Below are 25,336 nucleotides of genomic sequence, written 5' to 3'. Positions count from 1 at the left end.
CAGTAAGGGACGGATCATTGGTACCAGACATGAATCAAATGGACTTTATTACCTTATCCTTGCTAAATCACATGGACTCACATCTTGTCTTCCTTTAACAACTTGTCCTGTTACTGATTCACCGGATTTATTACATAAACGGTTGGGATATCCAAGTTTGTCAAAACTTCATAAAATGGTACCTGGTTTATCTCACTTGTCCACTCTAGAGTGTGAGTCATGTCAGCTCGGTAAGCATACTCGCTCCACCCTCAACGTCTTGATAATCGAGTGGAGTCACCTTTCACTTTAGTCCATTCAGATGTTTGGGGTCCTAGTTGGGTCAGTTCTACCTTGGAATTCCGCTACTTTGTCAGTTTCATTGATGATTATTCCAGGTGCACTTGGGTATTTCTGATGAAAAATCGATTTGAGTTGTTTTCTATTTTCTAGACCTTTCAAGCAGAAATCCAAAATCAATTTGGGGTTTCGATCCACACATTTCGCAGTGATATTGCCTAGAGTATTTATCTTCCACATTTCAGCAGTTTATGAACTCTCATGGAATCATTCATCAAACATCTTGTGCATACACATAACAAAATGGGGTAGCTGAGAGAAAGAATAGGCATCTCATTGAGACGGCTCATACACTTCTCATCAGGTCTCATATTCTGTTGCGTTTTTGGGGCGATGCAGTTCTCACAACTTGTTATTTGATTAATCAGATGCCTTCATCTCCCATCCAGAATCAAATTCCGCATTCAGTATCATTTTCCCAATCACCCTTATACACTCTTCCCCCTCGCGTTTTTGGGAGCACATGTTTTGTTCGTAACTTAGTCCCTGGAAAAGGTAAGTTAGCTCCTCGTGCTCTCAAGTGTGTCTTCCTTGGTTATTCTCGTGTTCAAAAAGGATATCGTTGTTACTCACTTGATCTTCGTAGGTACCTTATGTCAGCTGATGTCACATTTTTTGAGTCTAGACCTTACTTTACCTCTTTTGACCACCTTGATATTTCTGAGGTCTTACCTATACCGACTTTTGAGAAGTTTACTATAGCTCCTCCTATGCCCTCAGCCACGGAGGTCTTACCCATTCTAGCCGTTGAGGAGTCTAGTGTTGCTCCTCCTAGATCCCTAGCCACGAGAACACCACTCCCGACTTATCAACGTCGTCCGCGCCCAGCATCAGTTCCAGCTGATTCACGTCTTGCACTTGACCCTGCTCCTACTGCGAACTTGCTCCTCCTAGTCAACCCATTGCACTTCGAAAAGGTATAAGGACCACACTTAAATCCTAATCCCCATTAATGTCGGTTTAAGTTATCATTGTCTGTCATCACCCCATTATGCTTTTGTATTTTTTTTGTCCTCTATTTCCATCCCTAAGTCTACGGGTGAAGCATTGTCTCATCCAGGATGGCGACAGGCTATGATTGATGAGATGTATGTTTTACATACGAGTGGTACTTGGGAGCTTGTTCCTCTTCCTTTAACTACTGTTGGATGTCGTTAGGTTTATGCAGTCAAAGTTGGTCCGGATGGCCAGGTTGATAGACTTAAGGCCCGTCTTGTTGCCAAAGGATATACTCACATATTTGGGCTCAATTACAGTGATACTTTCTTGCCCGTGGCTAAAATAGCATCAGTCCGCCTTTTTCTATCCATGACTGCAGTTCGCCATTGGCCTCTCTATCAGCTGGACATTAAGAATGCTTTTCTTCACGGTGACCTTGAGGATGAAGTTTATATGGAGCAACCACCTGGTTTTGTTGCTCAGGGGGAGTCTAGTGGCCTTGTATGTCGTTTGCACCAGTCACTTTATGGTCTAAAGCAGTCTCCTCGAGCCTGATTTGGTAAGTTCAACACAGTTATCCAGGAGTTTTGCATGACCCGTAGTGAAGCTGATCACTCTGTGTTTTATTGGCATTCTGCTTCAAATCTCTGTATTTATCTAGTCGTTTATGTTGAATTACCAGCAATGATTAGGGTGGTATTACTAAGTTGAAGCAACAACTCTTTCAGCACATTCAGACTAAGGATCTGGGCAGAAGTATGCCTTAGACATTCTTGAGGAGATAGGAGTTGACACTCCGATGGATCCGAATTCTAAACTTCAACCAGGACAGGGGGAGCCGCTTAGCGATCCTGCAAGATATAGGCGGCTGGTTGGTAAATTAAATTACCTCACAGTGACTAGACCTGACATTTCCTTTCCAGTGAGTGTGGTAAGTCAGTTCCTAGATTCTCCCGGTGATAGTCATTGGGATGCAGTTGTTCGCATTCTTCGTATATAAAATCAGCTCCAGACAAAGGTTTATTGTTTGAGGATTGAGGCCATGAGCAGATCGTTGGATACTCAGATGCTGATTGGGCAGGATCACCTTCTGATAGACGTTCTACGTCTCGATATTGTGTCTTAGTAGGAGATAATTTGGTGTCTTGGAAGAGAAAGAAACAGAATGTGGTTGCTCGGTCTAGTGCAAAAGCAGAATATCAAGCAATGGCTATGGCGGCATGTGAGCTAATTTGGATCAAGCAGTTGCTCAAAGAGTTGAAATTTGGTGAGATCAGCAAGATGGAACTTGTGTGTAATAATCAAACTGCTCTTCATATTGCGTCAAATCCAGTGTTTCATGAGATAACTAAACACATTGAGATTGACTGTCACTTTGTCAGAGAAAAAATATTCTCTGGAGATATTGCTACAAAGTTTGTGAAATTGAATGATCAACTTGCAAATATCTTCACCAAGTCCCTCACTGGTCCTCGATTAGCTACATATGTAACAAGCTCGGTACATATGCTTTATATGCACCAGCTTGAGGGTGGGTGTTAGAATAGTTATGTGAATATATGTAATTAGTCCTAGTCCCTTATGTAATAGGAGTAGGTTATGTGTTATGTATACATATAAATAGGGCTCATTGTGATATAGAGTAACAATCAATAATATTTTCTCCCGTGCTTTCTCACACTCATCACGCTCTTCATAGGTGAAACTTTCAAAAATACCTTCTCGCCCTCCATATAAGCCACATCACGGACCTTCTTATCCGCTTAACTCTTGTGCCTACTCTACGCTGTCCGAAGGCGATCCTAAATCAACTTCACCTTCTCCAGAGCATCACGAACCAAATCCGTACCCAACATTCTAGCCTCACCAAGCTCAAATCAACCAATAGGAGAACGACACCGCCTACCATATAAAGGGGAGATACATCAGAGTTATTTATAACAAATCAAAAATCAGGTTAATTTCAGATATGACCACTAAGCTTCACCCGCTATAATAGTAAAGTCATAAAACTACTTTTTGCCATGTCAAAATTAACCGAACTACTCGCCATAACAGTAAAGTCACAGTTTCAAGGCTTACTTGATAAGGGATTCATTAGACCTAGTTTATCTCCATGGGCTGCACCGGCGTTATTTGTGAAGAAGAAAGATGATGCTACGAGGATGTGCATTGATTATTGACAGTTGAATAACGCTGCTATCAAGAACAAATATCCATTGTCTCTTTTATCAACTTCCCAAAACCTCATCTTCCTCACGTCATTTTCATCAACAAAGCAGGCCCTTTACTCCAGCCAAAAACCAGTCCAAAAGCAGCCATAAAACCCCATTAAAGCAGCTTCAAAAACGAGCTGCAGTCCCAGTTTAATAGTTCCCAATAGGATAGCTAGCTCCTATGTTGATGGTCTTCCAAATGGTCCGGTTCCTGGAAAGGAAAACAAAGAGATGGGGAATCATTTTTAGGTGAAGACGATACCAAAGCTCTTTCTATCAGATATTGACTCTTGCTAGAACACGAATTACAACATTGAAACCAAGAATTAAAGATCAAACCAAATTTCTTAAACTTTCTTAACTTTGAAACTTCCAACTTCCACCGAACATGTCCGAATCATACTTAGACACTTCAGATTGCAACCAAACTTTGCACACAAGTTCCATTTAATAACACGAACCTATCCTCAGTCCGGGAATAACAGTCGGAGTCCAATAACATCAAAGTCAACTATTGGTTAAACTTGAGAACTCTCCGGTTCTTCATATTACCAACTTCCAACAAATAGAATCAAAATCTTCTAGGAATATCCTAAATCAAATCCGAACATATGCTCGAGTCCAAAATCCACAAGGGAAATACTTCTCATACTCACCAAACACTGGGTACAACAACAAGCACTTAAAGTGCATAAAAATAATCATGGGGAGACGGATAGCATAATACACTATGGAAATGTTAAGCACGACTAAGGTGCAATACGTGAATCAATGTTCCAGGAGCCATATCGCTTATATATCGCCACAAGGCCTAAATCGGACCACAACATGCATGTGAATAATCAAGTAGTCCCACAACCCATATAGCATATGAGAGAAACACATGAAATAGATCAAGGCAATGGGAGCTTGAACAAACATACTTGGAGTTCATGGAATCCGATTCTATGTAAAGAGCTTAGTTAAACATACGTTAATCAAGTTTCCTTAGTGATCCTACCACGTTCCACTACTCTTTACACTTCAATCTACATCACAAGATCCAATTGAACCAATATTAGCAAGAATGCCATGTTTTAGGTAATTTAGGTATCAGACCCTACCTTGTTTGTACAATCTGTTGTACTACGGCGATCTTGGTCACATCAAGAATGACCTTCGCTGATAAGAGCTTGTGTATCAGAGCAGGAAATAAACTAAACAGACCCTACTTGATGGGAATAATCCTTAGTCGCACGGTTGTACTTGCTAGAATTTGCTGGTGACACTTGGTATGTGGGTTTCATGTTTGGGGTTTAATCAAATGAGTGTATAATGAGGAGCAACACATTAAGAAAACAAAAGATGTCCAGAATCTTTTGTTGTCATACTTCTTTCATAGTTTTTAAATGGAGCTTGGGGAACTCCATAACTTCTAGTTTGCAATCTGTTTTTAGTGCCCATTGGCATTTGAATCTTTCTCCCTGCTACAAATGTAACTTAGTATAATTTTTAAGGTGGAGTGCAACATTTTATCAAGTTCATTTTATTGTCTATCTTTTTAATAAAAACAGCTTCAGCAAAACCTCCTGGGACGATTAATTTAACAGGGTGCCTGATCACCTGTTTGAAGAAGTGGAACAAATGTGCAACTTTTGTTGCACATGATAGATGGATTGTAGGATGAGTTCAAAACATCATGTGGTGGAGTAGGAAAGGAGCTTTTAATCCTTAGGTTCCTTCTGTTTTTCGACTTTCTTACTTTTGCAACAGTCCAGGAGCTTTTATTAGTTGATACGAAAATTACACGTGTCTGTCGGAAATTTAGTTCCGTTATTTTGGTCCATTTTGAACTATCTTTGATCTCTGGATGGTTTCAGTGGGCGGTCAATGTCCAGCGAACTAGGAAAGTGTAGTCAAGGATTGCTTTTGTATCTCTCTTTCGAAATGCTGAGACTTTCTGGCTTCTATGTTGAAGAAATAAATAGATATTAGATGGTCCCTTGTAGCAGTTCGAATCATGTCGACATTCTATTTGAAGCGCACGGTAGTCATCTACCTATGACATGAAGATCCACGGTCTCTTTGGCACATTTAGTGGCTTGTTTATGCTCATACTTGTGTAGTTTTCTCATTTGCTGTTTGCAAAAATGAAGCCTCACCTTCTGTCTTCCTTTTTGCAGGCTAGAAATTTTCGTTTTAACTGTGGTCTTGTCTATGTCGCTGAACCAGGGTTTGTGCATTTTTCCTTTTCCAATTGTTTAAATGATTGATCTAATGTAGTTTTTTTTCTCAAGTTCTCATGATGCTTGATTTCTAAGTATCTGTTAGTGCAGTCTTTAGATACTGGCTTGTAAACAAATCGTATTGACTGTGACTACTATTTGCCGTTGTAGATACATGCTATTTAGAGCAGGAGTTCCTCGCCATTCCATCATTAAAAAATTTGCAGGGGAAGGTATATCAAGGCTTGAAGACTTAATTTCCGTTTTATCTAAGTTGTCTAGGGGAGCAAGAGTACCATTGGAGTATATAAGCTACAAGGAACGTCATCAAAGAAAGGTATTAGAAGCACTGCTACCGAACTATCTGTCAAACAAAAATTTGTTTCCATTGCTACCGCTCATTTTACCCTCATTTATGTTCCTGCTTCCTGTTATCATCTCTTCTGTTTGTTGATAAGCACTATTGCTGGTACTAGTTTGCCTTTTCAATTTGAACTTGGTGATCTGCTTAAACCATGGTCGACAAGCTGTGCCTCTTCTATAGTTGGGTATTACTACTGATATGTCAGGTAGAATGGAGCCTTCTTCTTAATCAGAAAGGGTAAAGGGAAGAAAAAGAAAAGTAATGGAAGGTCCAATATTTGTTGTCACCAACAGTGTCAGGAGTATTGGCAGGAAATCTCTGTAGCTGCATTGGTTTTACAATTATGAAGTATTTACCTAAATGGTTTCAGATGTTTCGAAATATAAGGGCAAGAGTATAATATATCCACCTGTTTGCAACTTTGTGTTTGTCAACAATGATCTTAATGATCATAATCATTTTGCATGTAGACATAGTGTTTGGTCACTTTACGGTTTTCGTGTTTTTTTTTTTTTTTAAATTGTATTTGAACATCGAATCTGTAAGAGGGATGAATTACTTGAGCTATGAAGATGTAGGTGTAAAAGATGTAATGATTGGGAATGGGTGAATTACAGCAGTGTGCAGAACACTGAGGCTACCATGGCTCTTTATAAAACAAAGCAGGGGTGGGATATTAACTCTAGGAGAAACTCTAATGATTGTGAAGTGGATGATGTGTAACTATTGCTACAGATGCTGGAAGTAGTACCTTTGCGGATATTCCAGATTCATTAGCTTTGAAGCCAGAGAAAAGTAAGATGTTTACTCTCAGCTCCTACCACAAGTCCCTGATCTCCTCTGGTGGTGAAATGTCACTTTGTCCTTGGAAGAAGATTTGGAGAAGCAAAGTTCAAATTGAAGTAGCACGTTTTTGCTGAACTTTGACACATGAAGCTGCTCTCTCTCAAGATAATCTTCAGAAGAAGGCGACATTATTATGCAATAGGTATCAAATGTCTGGGGCTGGAGCTGACGATGTCAACCACTTATTCATACAATGCCCCTTGACAATACATCTGCGGCAGTTATTTCTCAGTTTTAAACAGTGTCAAGTGGTCTACAACAATCAGTAAAGGAGTTAATGTTGTGCTGGTCTAACAGAGAACTCTGCAGGGACAAAAGAAGAGTTGGGACACAATATCAGCATGTATTTGGTGGGTGATATAGAAGGAAAGAAATCAGAGGGTTTTTGAAAGCAAAACTGAATATTCTTAGTGTAAAATGAGAAATGTCAAAATAATGTAGAAAGCATAGTGGGGATCTGCAGTCTCTTTGAGTGAAGGGACTGGAGTTATTGAACCTTGATGCACATTCCTGCACAAGCCTATGCTTTCTGATTCAATAAAGCTGTCGGAAAGTCCTTTTGGTTTTCCCATCATCTTCTTGCCTGGAAGTATGACCTTCTAATAAACCTTATTTTGACTGCAGTCCGTCTTGGTCACAATTGACCGCCATGAGTGGTATGCACCCCCACAGATATATAAGCGCGACGACAGCACTGGCTTATGGACAGTGAAGCTGGCTTTGCGGCAGGAGTCCCCACTCTTGCTATCAGGCATTTATCCAGTAGAACAAGATTTATCAAATCATACCGGATCTTGTACTGGTGAGCTAAAGGACTATATACCTGAAGAAGTCAGCCAAGAACTCATGGATGCAGTTACTTCTTTGGAAACTAGTGGTGAACATGTTGCTGAGGGACCAAATTCTCAGGATGATTCTGATAATGGAACAAAGAAAGAGAGGGTGGAAGAGAACTCATCTGTAGATGGTGATGTAATAGCGGATTGTTCTTTAAACGAGCATGGAGAAGAAAAATTGGATGAGTCTGGATCTGTGGAAGATGCAGTTCTGAGAGATTATCAGGGTGCAGCACCTGTAGCAGCTACTTCAGTTGCTGAGCGCGTAATTGAGCCTACTCTTGTGATGTTTGAGGTAACTTTAAGGTCTCAAAGGACTTGTATACTTTATTGAAAAGCATTTATATTTTTTTATCATGAATGTTGATTATTCAAGTTTCTCCATTACCTCTCTTTTGGGTGCCTGGGCGATGGCTTTCTTTTCTTAAGCAGTACTTAATAAACGACTTTTGATCTTTCAAAGTTTTCTTTCTCCTTTGCTTCTTTGTTCCTGGGAGGTGGTTTTTGTTGTGTAATCAGAATAATCAGACTAAGAAATGTGTTAAACCCCAGTGATGGAGCAGAAAGCTTTTCTTTTGGCTGTCTCTCTTTCGGGTCCCTGGGAGGTGAGTTTCATTTTCTAAGTTTTATTAATGACCTTTGATCTTTCAAATTTCTCTTTCTCCTTTGCTGCTTGGTTCCTGGAAGGTGGTTTTTATTGTGTAATCAGATTAATCAGACTAAGAAATGTGTTAAACCCAGTGATGTTTCGGGTGTGTGTTTTTTCGGTGAACTTCTGCTTTGGATGTTAACTTTGCAATAGCTGCATGTGCGTTGCAATAAAAAAGTGTTTTATTCTCTTGACTCATCCGACATTCCTTCAATTTTTTTTTGTGCACCATAAAGTGTTATGAATGTGATAATGATGGTCATATGGACTTCTATAGAATGCTTTGAGCATTACATTAAGGCAATTGATGTTATTGCAACTACTAGTAAGACTTCATTCAGCATTCAGTTTAATAGTGTAGGACATAAAATATGCTGATTTCTTTTACTCACTGTTGGTTTAAACTTGATATATCCGTTAGCTATAACGAGTGGTGGTTTCATAGTTTTGTGTTAAAAAATAATCACTACCAAAATGACATGACTGCAATTAGGAGGTATCTCTGGATTTTTTTTGTATCCTGTTAATTCCTGTTTCCGTTTTCTAGCTAAAGTACCTCTTATGGTGTTAAAATTGCAGGTTCATGTCCCTTCATCATGTATGCTTGATGGTGTTCACTCGCAGCATTTTCTTGGAACTGGGGTAATTGTATATCATTCTGAAACCATGGGCTTGGTTGCTGTTGACAAAAACACAGTCGCTGTACCAGTTTCTGATGTCATGATATCATTTGCTGCCTTTCCTATTGAAATTCCTGCCGAGGTGAGGTTTTATGGGGGAAGTTTTTTACCTCCTGTTACTTCTCCTCCATTGTTGTTAAGAAGCTCAGTAACCTTTTGGGCCATTTTGTATAGGCCCAACCTACCTCAATATTGTTGGATTTGACTTAAGTCATGCAATTTTGACTTAAACATTTAATCAGCCCTTATTAACCCTCAGGTAGTCTTCCTCCACCCTTTCCATAATTTTGCTTTGGTTGCATATGACCCCTCTGCTTTGGGAGCTGCTTGCGCCTCTGTGATTCGTGCTGCTGAACTTCTTCCTGGTACGTGTTAAAACTCTTTGGATGATTCTATCATTAACCTGCTTCCCTTTCATGTTCTCGCTGGCGGGTGGGGAAAGTGATTTGTCATCATTTCAGTTGCTTAACATGTGAGTATGCATTATATGCTTCCAAGTGGAAAGATATTTGGTTCACAAATTTCTTTTTAAAAATCCTCGTTCTAGAGGGGAGTTTTAATCCTGCTACTGATCAGGATGTGATCCCCTTTGACACCATATCTATTTATAAAATACTTTTCCCTTTCTTTGGTCAATGGTCTTTTACCCAAGTTGAACGCAAATTCTGTAGTCTCCCACTGTATACTGAGATATTTTTGCAGAAAATGGGCATGTTTCACATTCTTCACAAACTAAAATATTTTAAGACAACTTTTCCTTCTTCCCCCTTCCCAAAGTACATAATATCTTTGGACTAGTACCATGCTGTCTTTGGAAAATTTTCAACATAAGGTTGTGACTCCTTGAAATCCTCTTTAACCTGCTTACCTTGTTATTATGTTTCTCGGAAAATGATGTCTCATCTCATCCAGAACACCTTCTTTTGTTTCTTAATTACTATTTTGTTGCCAACAGAGCCTGCTCTGTGTCGAGGAGATTCAGTTTATCTGGTGGGATTGAGTAGAAGCCTACGGGCAACCTCTAGGAAATCAATTGTCACTAACCCTTCTGCTGTTTTGAAAAGTGGATCCTCTGATGTTCCGCGATACAGAGCAACAAACCTGGAAGTCATTGAGCTTGACACTGGTATGTTGGAACATAAGGGTCCTGCTCACTATTTGTGGTGCTGATTCCTATATCCTAGCGCTTTAGCTCTCATTTCGTGAACTTTTCATGGTTCTCTACCAATTCTTCTTTTATTCATCAAAGCTCATCCTAATCTCCATCTAGATTACTGCCTTATCCCTGTCCTATCATTGTATAATGGATTCTGTGACCTTTCAGATTTTGGAAGCACCTTTTCTGGTGTTCTTACTGATGAGCGTGGAAGGGTTCAAGCTTTATGGGGAAGCTTTTCAACGCAGGTATGTAATTTTGAACTGCTGCTCGAGTCGCTCGAGCGTGGAAGGGTTCAAGCTTTATGGAGAAACTTGTTTTAAGTCCTTCCTTCACTCTTTCCAGCTAAAGTATAGCTCGAGTTCATCAGAAGAGCACCAATTTGTCCGGGGTATACCAATTTATACAATAAGCCAAATCGTTGACAGGATGACTTCTGGCACAGGGGGACCACCTCGTCTTATAAATGGTTTGCAAAGACCTATGCCGTGCATAAGAATATTAGAAGTAGAACTTTACCCTACTTTGCTTTCCAAAGCTCGAAGTTTTGGACTAAGTGATGCATGGATCCAGGTAATCTGCTACTTCTGTTGGTTTCTTTTTCTGTCATTACTCGTTTATGTTCTTGTGTTTTCCTCTTATCCATTTCTTGAACTGAATGTGTGTTTTCTCATAAAAAAATTCACCTCGCCTAAGACACAGAAACTTGGTCTACTTCCTTTAAAGCTCTTTTAACATCTGGGTCCATATGTGCTAGATGTGTCCTCACTTCGTTAAAGGTTAGTCGCAACTCCCAAGAAGAATACAACCCAAGCTGTAAATGAACCAAAAATTCTAAGGTTACTTGGCGTACTTGGTCTTCAATTTCATCATGAGTGTATCTATCTGTATATGTGACTTGGGTATCATAGTACAAGTGTATGAGTAAAATTTGTTGGGAATTAGCTTGATGTGATGTTTATGGATCTGGATATAATCATGGACATCTCTGGTTGCCACCTGGTTAATCTTCCAGGCAACATTTACTTGATAGACACCTCGACACCCCCCCCCCCCCAAAAAAAAAAAATAAAAATAAAAAACCCCACCCACAAAGATGAATTCCTACTCCCAAGTAGAATTCAACTAAAGCTTGAAACTGGTAAATGAGATCATCAATTATACAATTGCTTATTGGGCATGTGTCATGGAATTCGTGCACGGGCATATATATATATATATCTGCCTGTAAACTGTATCATGTTCATGTGTATGGTAAATTGCAACTGCCAAGAAGAATACAACCCAAGCTGTAAATGGACATGTCTTATTGCTCATCATTTGCCTCTTCATTTTATGTTACCTGAAATTTAGAGGCTCTCTATTGATGTTTATGCATGTTATTAGCTTTAGTCCCACTCAACTGTTTCTAAAGGATATCTTTTGAATAATCTTAGGCTTTTCATGTGATCTTAAAGAATTTCAGATATTCTTGCCAAGATGGTTATAAGGGGTGAGCATAGTATGTGAGTTGGGCATTTTCTTAATAGTTGACATATCTCATTTAGGCCCTTGTGAAGAAGGATCCTAAGAGACGCCAGGTTTTGCGAGTTAAAGGTTGCTTTGCTGGCTCAAAAGCTGAAAACTTGTTGGAACAAGGGGACATGGTCTTAGCAATTAATAAGCAGCCAGTTACATGCTTTCGTGACATTGAAGATGCATGCCAATCGTTAGACCATTCCAGTCACGATGATGGAAGACTAGATTTGACAATCTTCCGTCAGGTTAGCGGGAAGCTATTTAGCATTAGCTTTACTTTTTTCAACTTCTCTCCACTTATTTGATCAATAGGACTTTATTATCATCATCAAGTACAAGAGTTCAGACATTCGCTTAGATTCTTATTAAGTTGTCTCATGGTTTCTCAGGGAAATGAAATTGAACTACTTGTGGGAACGGATGTAAGGGATGGAAATGGAGCCAAACAGGCAATAAATTGGTGTGGCGGTATTCTCCAAGACCCTTATCCAGCTGTACGTGCACTTGGGTTTCTGCCCGAAGAAGGCCATGGAGTATATGTGGCAAGGTGAGGAGACACTAGAATGTTGTAAAAAATTGAAGATGACAGGAGTGCTTCTGATCCATTTGCTTCTCAATTCTTAAGTTTTCATTGCCACGTACTATTTATATTACATGTTTTCTTTTTATCTGCTATACTTCAGCTGCAATCTCTAGTCAGCAAGTAGTTAGTAGTTTTTGCTTTAGCTGACCTAATTGTGCCCTTGTGAATTTTCTTTGTCAACTATTTTGTCACAAAGGCTAATTAATGCCTATTTCTCAGGTGGTGTCACGGGAGTCCTGCACATCGTCATGGTCTCTTTGCTCTTCAATGGATAGTTGAAGTCAATGGCAAACCAACACCTAACCTGGATGCTTTTGTCGATGTGACTAAGGTATGGCTTTTATTTATTGAGAAACTTCGCAAGAACTTATTGTGCCTGAATTGAAGATGTACTAATCGCGGCTTTAGAAATGAACTAGAGATACATTTCTTTTCGAACGTGGTTCTAGCAAGCTTTGTTAATGATTCTCAGTTAACAAATTTCTGTATTGATTTTTTCTGTGGTCATGGTTTTAACATCTACTTAATTGAGTTCCTTACAGGCAATAGAGCATGGAGAGTTTGTTCGTATACGAACAGTTTACCTGAATGGGAAGCCCCGAGTGCTCACATTGAAGCAGGATTTACACTACTGGCCAACATGGGAACTCAGGTTTGATCCTGAAACTGCAATGTGGCGACGCAAAGTAATCAAAGCATTGGATTCTGGTGTTCTGTGAACTATCTCGGTTGATTGTTCAAAGCATTTACACTACTCGGTAATTTTTGTACTGTTGGTATTTAAAGTTGTCATGTGTCATTGTACGTGAATCTTAATGAACTAAAGGTATATGGATTTGATGGCTATATATTGTAAAATAACAAATTATCTGATCATTTTTTCCAAAAAAGAAAATTACAGAAATTGTAGAGTAAGATAAAGGCACATGGCAGTAAGTTTATTATATGCTCTAGACAGCCTATTGTGTACCTGATTTGTTTAAAATATGAACATGGGAGGGATTTTAGCCTCTGTTAACTGGTGATTGCCCAGTTTGCTCGCTAGGGTGAATGTTCAAATTTTCTGCTGAACAATATTGTGTAATTTAGGTGACAATATTACACCAAGTTGCTTATCATCTCATAATTTCTTTTTCTATTTATAATTTCTGACACTATGCGAACTGTTTAACCATCTCAGTTCCGGGCAAGGGTGTTCAATCCCCAACTGAAGTTTGTGTTTTATTAGTTATGCATGTTCAAATTGTTTGATTAAACATATTCATGAAATACCTGAAATCAGGAAACAAAGGGCTGCTAATCGATTTAATCAAACAGAATTCTCCATATAGGGATATTCATATGGTAATGGGTGGAAAATAGCAACGATAGGGGGATTCATAAGGTGGAGAACCATATAAGAAGCCTTGACTAGACAGTTTACTAATGTCTCGCATTTTAGCAATGCAACTGAAGTAAAAGTTAAAGTTAGTATTGTTTGACCAAAAAAGTGCTAAACCTTTTTTAAAATGAATTAAAGAGAGATTAGAGGGTGAATCTGATCACGCCCAACTATGCCTTATAAAAAGGACTAAGCGGTCGTTACAAATATAATCCGGTTTACAAGTCCGGAGTCGAATCCCACAGAGAACTAAGATTTAGCTACAACTGTTCACTATCACCAAGAAGACAAACTTGAAAAATTCCTAACTTATAGATATTAAGATTCTTGTGTTTAACTAATTAACTAACAAATTAAAATAGTAAATTAACAACTAAAGATACTAAGGGTTAGAGACAAACTTAAGTAGGTCTAGAGTTATGATTTCCCCTATTGTCGGAAGGAGGTCTAGAGTTATGATTTCCCCTATTGTCGGAATCTTTTTCGCTACGTTTTCTATAAATTCGCTTAAATATTCTCTACTGATCATGAGCGCTATGACTGTCGTAACTCTCTCCCGAGTAATTACCACAATTTACTAGACATATTCTCCCGAATTACGCTATCTGACATTAAGTACAACTCACTCAGATCGTACCAAGGTTTCGATATCCCTAATCCCACCTTTTAAATCCTTCGTATTGATCCCTCATATACGTTAGGAGTGATGTTGTTCAACAACTACCTAAATATGCACTCTCTCCCGAGTAATACACACTAAATAGGCACAATCGATTGAGAGCTCTTCAACCAACCACAACCACAATAATAATGTAGTTGAACAAATAGAGAAAATACTAAAGGCAAATCTATATTAACGTAACAGGAAAATCATCCTCCAAAGGGTTCCATCAAAACCCTAGATAACAAATTAGCTATTCATAATAGTATGCATAACTACAATACTAGAATTCATAACCAATAATAGAAATAGGAAGAAGGAATTGAAAAACTCGTAGATGAATTCTCCTCCGCCTTGCTCCTAGTGTGTTCTTGCCTCCGTAGGTTTCAAGTGTGTCCGAACTCGATCTCCCCTTCTCCGTCTCTCTCAAATCCCTCCAAAGTGACGTTTTTAGGTCTATTTATATGTTTAGAACAGGACCTAAACGTGTAGGTCAACTCCTAGTCAAGCCAGGAAACAATTAAAACCTTTAAAACTCGGACTGGGCCTGGCCTTAGGCCTGGCGTCGCCTGGCTAACGCCAGCCTAGGCCTGGCTTTAAGCTTGCCTCGCCTGGATAACGCTAGCCTAGGCCTGGATTTAAGCTGGCCTCGCCTGGATAAAGCCTGGTCGAGCTGGCTTTTGCCCGGCTTCTCCTTTTCACCGTTCTCGAGCGCACTTTCGACGTTTAAGCATCACTTTAGCTCTATTTTCATTTTTGATGCACCTACACATAAAATAGACTCTATTACGCACAAATAAAGTGTAATTTATCATTAAAGCATGTAAAATGCAAGCAAATCCAAAATGACATCATTCGGACTCATACGACGAGATCATACCCAATCAGCGCAAGGTCGGTTTCCCAATTAAAAAGATCAGGGACTCATCACAAAGAAATCTGAAGGTCTACGTCAAAAAGAGAAATATAACAAACGAGAGGGAAAGAAAAAGAAAATCAAAAAATACACAAATAAAGGCGAAGCAACTATTTCATTTAAATATACGTGCGCTACAGCCGACCTTTTTAAGCAATTCTCCTAGCTCATCACACCAAGAATCTTTAAAATAGACTAAGCACAAGGGTATAACATCTTCACCTCCAGATTTGACTCGCAAGTACCATGTATTATTCACAACTCACTCACTTACTCTAACATGGAGGTCAATGACTACCTTTCTTTCATGAATCATGTGCCCTCACTCAATAAAAGAGAGTAGTTCCACACAATAAAATTTAAGAACAATTAGGAACTCAAGATGGAAAGAATTCACTCACTCTCAGAAATAACATTCATATGCCACAAAAGATGCACCATAGGCTTGCCCGTAGTGTACTACTCGACTAATCGAGCTCATCCAGTCTAGGATCAAGTAGGACTTTAATTGGTTGTAATGTTGGCTGCGGGTCGGGTAAGATACATTTGGATATAAGAGTGACTACACCTCCCTAAGCACTTTAATACATATATTTTAACATTCAAACCCCACACTTATGTCAAACCATAGCTCCACCTTCACGTCAATATATATTAACTTCATATTTCTTTAAGCACAATTACTTTAAGAGTCACCACTTAGCAAGGACTATTTTTTTTCACAGCAATACAACTATATTTTCTTTTTTTTTTCTTCCAATTCAAGTGGCTCTTATTTTTTTTTCAACACAGTGCACCTTTCTCCTTATTTCATTAGCTCCACTCAAAATCCAAACCAACCACCCCACACTTTAACTTTTACAAAGTTCATTACAATTCAAGTGCTCATGAGAGGTGAAAATATTCAAATAGATGGTTAATTCAAACAAAGGGATATGGCTTGTAATGTGGTTGCCAAAGAAACATGATTACATGCTCAAATGGGTTAACTACGATACATAACAATTAGGCGGGTAAAATATACATATCTGGCTCAACAAAGAAATGCTTATATCACTTTCAAGACTGAACAAAACTACTATTTCGCTTTGCAAACACACAGGGCAAGTTCTAGGCATCAAATGTAATGCACAGAATAACACCCAAACCTCACACACACATGACACATAACTCATTCAGGATTGGACTCATCAAGACACTCTAGTCAAAGCAGTTAAGCAAAGTTAATGTCATACAATTTAAGGCACTTCTACAAGAGTCAAAAACTGAGCCTAAGCGTTACAACCAAAGTACTCACTATTTTTAAGGCATAACAAAGTCAAGAGATATTGCTGCAATTCAACTCATCTCACACTAGCTCCTACTCCTAAAAAAATAAAACTAACTACACCCGGTTCAAACAAAACCATTGGAAAAGAACCGCAACACAAAGAAAAACCAAGTGGGCATTACTACACTACCTACAAAGAAAATCTTTTTTTTTAGACTTAAATCCCTCAAGAAAACTGTCTAGGATATCCATCGTCGGGAAAAGTCCAATCCTTTTTTTTCGTTTTTCTAAAAAATAAAAAAAATATTCAATTAAACTAACACAACTAAAATAGCATAGAAAAAGTCACCCAGACAATCTCTCACCCCACACTTAAAATTGTGCATTATCCCCAATGCACACCATACTAATAAGAGGGTAAAAGAAACTCCCTGGTAGGCCAAAGGCCGAAGCACTAGCAGCTCATGGGGTACTCAGACTTCTCTCAGGCTTGGTCCTTCGTGCCGGTACCTCACACTTAGTTCCAACAATCTAGTTTGTTGTTGCATCCTTACAATAGCTTTGCTTTCCATGCTCCTAGAAAATCAAAAATCGACACTACAAAATAATACAATAATAAAAAATAAAAATAATAATAATAAAATTAAAATAAAAGAAAGCAATAAAGCTGGGTTGCCTCCTAAAAAGAGCTTGATTTAACGTCGCGGCACGACGCAAATCACTTTCTGCCTCCACTTTAAACTTATAAATTGGACCCCAAGTTTTGATTCTGCTCTGTGATCATGCTCCTGGGCGGTAGAACGAATCTGACTAGCACAATGAAACAATGTAGTATTCTGCACTTTTTGGCCTTTGGATGAGATGTATATTCCCGACTTTTTGGCACGAAGAATTCCAGAATGTAGGCATCTTGTTCCTTACTCCTTGACTCCTCAAGTGGCTCGGACGACTCTATTTCCATATCATCATCCAAACACAATATGGAAAAATGCTTGGAGTGTGGACCAATGTGATCAACTACATAAACATTGGGATTGTCAACATCCTCAACACTAATGACACTAAAGTCAACTTAATATGTATCCTCAATATCCTTGGATGAATCTAGTATCTCTTTTACGACATCGACATCCTCAAAATCTAGTTCAATTGATTGGTGGTGTTCTACTCTGGCCTTCTTCTCTAGCTCATCCTCGTATTTTTTTAAATCCTCCAGTATAATGGCAATTTCTGCAGCTAATTCATACTCATATTGGCTACTATCCACAATGTCAACTTGTTGCGCTTTACAAGGTTCAATTAATTTATTCACTTGAGCCTCCAAGTTGTGAATGGTTGCCTCTTGCCTTTGTATCTGCCGTGGTTTCTCATCATATTGTTCCACATGGCACTTTAGCATATCCTCGATCTTTTTCATGTCATCATCCCTAGGTTCTTTATTCCTATTAACTTCACAAGAAAAAGAAGAACCATCAAGGTAAGGGGTTGGGGGAAGATAAGAAATATAAGCACAACCATGAAAGTAACCATCTTGACCACCACACATATCACATACATTCCACACATAAGATTGAGCTGGTGCACACAACTCGCTCTCGAGAATATTTTGATAATTTTGCACTGGGTGGTTTCCTCCATAATATGCATAAGGAGGATCAAAAATAGGATTACCAACATCAAAAGTCTCATAATTCCAAGATGCCATGTTTTTTAAAAATCAACAAGTAACACAAAATAAAAAAATAAAAAATATTAAAAATAAAAATTCAAACTTGAAACCTAGCAATATGTACACCTACAGCTACACCGTTAGTTCCCCGACAACGGCGCCAAAATTTGATCGCCCAACTATGCCTTATAAAAAAGACTAAGTGGTCGTTGCAAATATAATCCGGTTTACAAGTCCGGAATCGAATCCCACAAAGAACTAAGGTTTAGCTACAATTGTTCACTATCATCAAGAAGACAAGCTTGAACAATTCCTAACTTATAGATATTAAGATTCTTGTGTTTAACTAATTAATTAACAAATTAAAATAGTAAATTAACAACTAAAGATACTAAGGGTTAGAGACAAACTTAAGGAGGTCTAGAGTTATGATTTCCCCTATTGTCAGAATCTTTCCCGCTACGTTTTCTATAAATTCGCCTAAGTATTCTCTACCGATCATGAGCGTTCTGACTGTCGTAACTCTCCCCCGAGTAATTACCATAATTTACTAGAAATATTCTCCAGAATTACGCTAGCTGACATTAAGTCCAGCTCACTCAGATCGCACCAAGGTTTCGTTATCCCTAATTCCACCTTTAAACCCTCCATATTGATCTCTCATATACGTTAGGAGTGATGTTTTTCAACAACTACCTAAATATGCACTCTCTCCCAAGTAATACACACTAAATAGGCACAGTCGATTGAGAGCTCTTCATCCAACCACAACCACAATAATAACGTAGTTGAACAAATAGAGAAAATACTACATCAAATCTATATTAACGTAACATGAAAATCATTCTCCAAAAGGTTCCATCAAAACCCTAGATAACAAATTAGCTATTCATAATAATATGCATAACTACAATATTAGAATTCATAACCAATAATAGAAATAGGAAGAAGGAATTGAAAAACTCGTAGACAAATTCTCCGCCTTGATCCTAGTGTGTTCTTGCCTCCGTAGGTCTCAAGTGTGTCCAAACTTGATCTCCCCTTCTCCGTATCTCTCAAATCCCTCCAAAGTGACGTTTTTAGGTCTATTTATATGTTTAGGACAAGACCTAAACGTGTAGGTCAACTCCTAGTCAAGCCGGGAAACAATTAAAACCTTCAAAACTCGGACTGGGCCTGACGTCGCCAGGCTAACGCCAACCTAGGCCTGGTTTTAAGCTGGCCTCACCTGGATAATGCCAGCCTAGGCCTGTCTTTAAGCTGCCCTCGCCTAGATAAACCTAGCTAGGCCTTGCTTTAAGCTGGCCTCGCCTGGATAAAGCCTGATCGAGCTGGCTTTTGCCCGACTTCTCCTTTTCACCATTGTCGAGCGCACTTTCGACGTTTAAGCATCCCTTTAGCCCTATTTTCATTTTCGATGCACCTATACATAAAATAGACTCCATTACGCGCAAATAAAGTGTAATTTATCATTAAAGCATTTATAATGCAAGGCAAATAATGTACGAAACTATGAAATTATAGCCACCCATCAGAATCCTAGTTAAAGATAATTAATTCCAGATCTCAGATGGATAACATGAATAGAAAAATATAGTTGAGTACAAATGTTGACAGTAGTTATGGCCGGATCTAATAGTATGAAAAAGACCATACATTAAATAACATTAAATGGCGATAAAACATAAATAAAGGAGAAGATTCACCCAATCTTGAGTGAGGCGAATCTTCTTTCATTTGATAACGATGAATGATAGACAAATACAAGAATCTTGGGACCAATTTCGGATCTGATGGGGAGTGTGGGATAACAGATCATCTAATCTTTTTAGAGAGATGTGTTTTTATTTTTTTCTAGAGATAGAGAGTTTGCCCCCCTTTTAGAGAAGTCCTCCCTTCCTATTTATAAGGGATATCCCTAGAAAATCCTAAAAAAGTACAATTAGAGGAAATATCCAGTAGAATATTCTCTTTGAAGATTCCAAAGCAAAACTAGTTGTTACATCTATCTATACTGTTCGGCCTCGGCCTTGTTGATGATCATTGCTCGACCTTGGCCTTATTAATCAATGCTCGACCTCAACCTTATTGATCACTGCTCGACCTCGACCTTATTGATCATTGCTCGACCTCGGCCTTGTTGATCACTGTTCGACCTCGGCCAGACATCCCAATTCGATTCGCATGTTACTCATGGCAATTGTCTTTGCATGTTGAATTTCTCTGATTTGATTTTGACCCATACAGTTAGTCCCTCCGCTTAATGAGGTCGTCTTTTGGACAAGCTCGGTGAGCGGACTTCATTAATCGTAGTTCGAGAAATTTGAATGGGGAGGTCGAATAGTGAGGATCGCGGCTGAGGGTGTCGATCTTCAGGTCCAAGTGGTATCCCTGCGGGATAATATTGATAAGAACGAAAGTATTTGCAGCCAAGAATAGCAAACCTGCCACCGAGAGTTGAAGAAAGACATTCTTTCCTTTAAATTCAAGCAAATACCCCCACATCAACCAATGACCCTGAGCTGCCATCCACAACAAGATGCAGACCAATCCTTTTCCTTTGAGTTTCATGTTGGTCCATGGCAGGATTAGCGGCAAGAGACAAAAGAACCAAACAAAGTATTGATCTGTCATAACCTTGTTGAATACTACAAATGCCAGTCTGCACAAAGAAACAAAATGGAAAATCCTGTGCAAAGCGGAAAACAAGAACTAACTGCACCATAATCTGAAGCAGAAATGAGACAAGCTTTTCCAAGCTTGAAAACTCATGTTCATAGTGCAGATATATGTGGTAGAAATAGATTGAAAAATTGTGCCTTGGGTCCGTATGTGTGAGATGATAGAGAAGTGCTTTATCCAAGAACTCCCATCCATATAAATAGAAGAAAAACCCGGTAAGGAGAAAGAACATAGCTCCAGAAATAAGCCCAAACATTATCCTCCTCCAGGTGAAAAGGCTTGTCAACAAGTTCCATATACAATAAGGATCCATAATCTTTTTACAGCTGGAAGTCTGATGTGACTTGCTCTTTCGACAACTCCAATTCACAAGAGCCAAGAACTAAAATAATCGGAAGAGCTAGCATAAATTATTGGATAGATCCTCATGTGGACGACAAGCCCATACCAAAATGCAGCTTGTACAAAACAACCTTTCATTAGATATATAATAATCCAAAGGATTATGGCGCAGACGATAGGCTCACAATTCCCGCGAGTTCCAATGGTAAAGGTAAATGGATTCAAAAGCCATACCATCACCGAATAGTGCACAACTTTTTAGGAACCCCTCTTAGCTTTAGAATGTTGTTGATAATAAATACCACGAGAAGATCTGAAGCGGAGAACCCCAAGAAGGATGAATGAAACAAGAAGAAAAGCAATTAAGGGTGAGTAGCGATAAGGGGATTTTCCAGCAGCGACTAAAGCAGTTGCATATGAGAAAACAAGATAGTCCACATCTGTGTATCTAACTTCCATATGCCTATCTTGCCATTCTCCGTAAACTAAAAAATACCCTAAGGAATGCTGAGAATATGAGCAGAGACTTGAGATTTACTGTCACCATTCTCAAATGTGAATTCGAGCGAGGTCGGATGTTGATTCGAACGAGGTCGGATGTTGATTCGAGCGATGTCGAATATCACTTGTTTAGTTGATGCAGCGTCGCTTTGGCGATAATGCGGGTGAGCTTCATGCACTCATGCTTTGCCTATTGTTGGACTTCAGCTTACTACGGCCCATGATACAGGCCCACCACCGGTTTAGCTAGAGTTTATTTATTTGTATTTTGAGCTTCTGGGCCAAAGCCCAATATATTGTAAAAAATAACAGAGATACATTGAACAGGCTGGTACATTCTAGAAGAGAATAGAAAAATATTTTTTCTCTCTCTCTCTCTCCGGTTCTTCCTTCTCCCATGAACTTTAATCAATACTTCTTGATTTTTAGCTTGATTTAGTAGTTTTACATGGTATCAGAGCAGATGATCCACTGATTCTCCTTCTCCTGTTTTGAGCGGTGTTACCCTCGCTCATTTTCATCAGTTTTTCGCTCGATTGTCGATGTTCGTGGTTGATTCTGTTTCTGGTAGTTTCCTCTCGATTTGCAGATAGAATCAAGGTCGGATTTACCTTTCCGTCATTTATTGGTGGTATTTGTGATACGTGTGGGTGAATTTGGATCGAATTGGACCGATTTCCTCCTCTGCTACTGACCTAGAGTTTGTTCTGTTCAGATTTTTGGAATCTGCATTCAAGGCCGTTTGTTTTCCAGTAGCGAAAACATACGGTAATATCTTCCAATTTTCATTTCGTTGCTTTGGTCATCTGTTTGTGTTCGTTACTTTGACAAAAGTCTCTGACTGTCGATATAAGAGAATCTGATGCATCCTCGAGTACTACCTATACTCCTGACCCATCCAGTCCACTCTTTTTACTTTCTTCTGATGTACCTGGTGTATCTCTGGTTAGGGTGCCTTTCTCTGGGACTAGTTTTGGGGGTTGGAGGCAGAATATGATCGTATCTCTGTCCGCTAGAAATAAAATAGGATTCATTGATGGATGTTGTCTGAGACCAGCTGAGGATATTCCTCAGTTTAAGCAGTGGGATAGGTGTAATAATATGGTTATTTCCTGGCTGACTAATTCCCTACCCCGGACATAGCTGAGAGTGTTCAGTACTCGGATACTGCTGAGAGTATTTAGGCTCAGCTTAATAGAAGATATGGTTCAGTTAGTGGGGATTAAAGTGTTTGATATTAAGCAAGAGATAACATCTACTCATCAAGGGCCATTTGACATTGCTTCCTATTTCAACAAACTCAAAAAATTATGGGATGAGCTGAGGTTTATGTGCACTAATCATGCCAATACTTATGTTTGTGCTGCTAAACCTGGACTTCAAAAGGAGGTAGAGGAAAACAGATTACACCAATTCCTCATGGGTCTGAATAAGACCTATGTTGGTGTTAGGAGTAACTTGCTCATGATGCAACCTCCACCTTCTCTCGATACTTCTTATAGTATCCTCCTCCAAGATGAAAGCAGAGGCAAATTACTCCCAATTCTCATTTCTAGGGCGACTCTGCTTCTTTTCATGTTAATCTGAATACTAAATCTGCCCCTCCTAGACAGTTTGCCCAAAAAATCAGTTTTGATCAGAACAAGTCTCCTCTTTTATGCAAGTATTGTAAGAAACCTGGACATTTGATTGATAAATGCTATAAGCTCCATGGATTTCCACCAAACTTTAAATTCACCAAAGGTAAACGAACTCCTGCAAATGTTGAGGTGCAGAGTTCAATTTGTGCTTCTAAATCTGGACCAATTCCCACTGAAAGTCCTGCTGATTCCAATTCTGTGATTCCTGGTCTGTCTAAGGACCAGTATGCTCAACTCCTGATGCTACTTCAGCAACATCACATTTCAGAGTCTCTCCCTCAGTCTAGTCTGATGGCTTCTGCAAATTTTGCGGGTATAGTTCCTTCCCCTGATTGTGTAGGCAAGGTGTCTTGTGGTGCATGCATGCTAACTAGAGTCCATGAGTACACTTGGATAATAGATTTTGGGGCCACTAATCACATGACTTCTAAGAAAGAACTCCTATTTGATATTCAACCCCTAGTTGTCCTATATTTGGTCACACTTCCTAATGGATATAAAGTCAAAGTCACTTGCACTAGTTCTCTTCACTTTCTTTCTTTCACACTTCATCATGTACTTTTTGTCCCTAGTTTTCAGCACAATCTTATTTCTGTTCACAAGCTTTTTGCACAATTAGATTGCCTGGTTCTGTTTGGTAAATTTTCATGTTTTCTCATACAGGCCCCTTTAATGAAGAGGCCACTGGAAATTGGTAAACAGGATCATGGGCTATACAAGCTTGTGCAGCCATGTCCACAATCTGATTCTAGTGTTCTTGCTGCTATTTGTAATAGTTTTCCTACTTGTTCTTCTACTTCTATGTCTTCTAATTGTAAATACCATTCTCCATTGGCTACTATTAGAACTGATAATCATTTTACATACCACTCTGATTTGAATAAAATGGAGATTTTATGGCATAATAGGTTGGGGCATATTCCCTTTGTCAGAATGAAGGATATTTCATCCATTCCATGCAAATTTTCCTCCAAACAGTCTTTTACTTGTTGTATTTGTCCTTTGTCTAGACAACCTAGACTACCCTTTCCTGATAGCTCCATCAAAACTTCTCATCCCTTCCAACTTGTCCATGTGGATACTTGGGGACCATATAACACTCCTACCTACAATGGGTGCAAATATTTTTTGACTATAGTAGATGATTTCACTAGAGCTACTTGGACTCATCTTATAGGGTCTAAAAGTAATGCTTTCCCTCTTATTAAAGCCTTTGTTGCCATGGTCAAAACACAATTTCAAACTTGCATTCAAACTGTTAGAAGTGATAATGCTCTTGAACTTGGGTCAGGTGCTCTTGTTGGCCAATTCTTTGTTGACAATGGCATTGTTCACCAAACATCTTGTCCACACACACCACAACAAAATGGGGTAGTCGAAAGGAAACATAGGCATTTGTTGGATCTAGAGCTTTACTTTTCCAATCCAAGTTACCTATTAAGTTTTGGGGTGATTGTGTCCTCACTGCCACTTACCTCATAAATAGATTCCCTTCCAAGTTGCTTGCCAATAAAACTACTTTTGAATTACTCTTTGGGAAACCCCCTTCATATGCTCACATTAGAACTTTTGGTTGCTTGTGTTTCTCCACAATTCCTAAGTGTCACAAGGACACATTTCAACCTAGAGATGATCCTTGTGTTTTCCTGGGATATCACTTGGCTAAGAAAGGTTAAAAACTTTACAACCTAGCTACCAAACTAACCTTTATATCTAGAGATGTAGTGTTTCATGAGGGTATCTTTCCTTTTGCCTCACTCTCTCTTTCATTTGTTACTTATACATCACCTTCTCCTTCTGTTCCTTTGTTTTTTGATGACTTTCATTACACCTCTTCTCATGAGTCTGATCCTGTCTCATCCTCCACACATATTGCTTCTCCATCTTCTTCTCCTATTCCTTCTCCTGTGTTTGTTCCTCACTCTTCTCCTCTTCTTGAACCTC

At 39.0% G+C, this 25,336-nt stretch overlaps 1 protein-coding gene and 1 pseudogene across 3 annotated transcripts in view; one reads left to right on the top strand and one right to left on the bottom strand.

The window, feature by feature from the left end:
* LOC107821418 (protease Do-like 7) overlaps window positions 1-13,242 on the top strand; it is a 47,945-nt gene extending 34,703 nt beyond the window's left edge. For 2 of the 3 annotated variants that reach the window (XM_075242447.1, XM_075242449.1), the window contains exons 13-24: window positions 5,657-5,706; window positions 5,870-6,035; window positions 7,533-8,039; window positions 8,973-9,155; window positions 9,333-9,438; window positions 10,029-10,199; window positions 10,398-10,477; window positions 10,575-10,802; window positions 11,777-11,992; window positions 12,137-12,294; window positions 12,550-12,661; window positions 12,873-13,242. In XM_075242447.1, coding sequence (XP_075098548.1) covers window positions 5,657-5,706; window positions 5,870-6,035; window positions 7,533-8,039; window positions 8,973-9,155; window positions 9,333-9,438; window positions 10,029-10,199; window positions 10,398-10,477; window positions 10,575-10,802; window positions 11,777-11,992; window positions 12,137-12,294; window positions 12,550-12,661; window positions 12,873-13,049 — 2,154 coding nt within the window. In that variant the 3' untranslated portion in view covers window positions 13,050-13,242. The remainder of the gene's footprint in view (window positions 1-5,656; window positions 5,707-5,869; window positions 6,036-7,532; window positions 8,040-8,972; window positions 9,156-9,332; window positions 9,439-10,028; window positions 10,200-10,397; window positions 10,478-10,574; window positions 10,803-11,776; window positions 11,993-12,136; window positions 12,295-12,549; window positions 12,662-12,872) is intronic. The other variant, XM_075242448.1, reaches the window with a different exon arrangement.
* A 6,784-nt stretch (window positions 13,243-20,026) lies between these two features.
* LOC107821420 (GPI mannosyltransferase 1-like) lies at window positions 20,027-22,025 on the bottom strand (annotated as a pseudogene).
* Between the last annotated feature and the right edge of the window lie 3,311 nt (window positions 22,026-25,336).

This window comes from Nicotiana tabacum, chromosome 21, assembly GCF_000715075.1.
Source record: "Nicotiana tabacum cultivar K326 chromosome 21, ASM71507v2, whole genome shotgun sequence".
Lineage (NCBI taxonomy): Eukaryota > Viridiplantae > Streptophyta > Magnoliopsida > Solanales > Solanaceae > Nicotiana > Nicotiana tabacum.
This window is presented reverse-complemented; position numbering and strand designations above follow the sequence as displayed.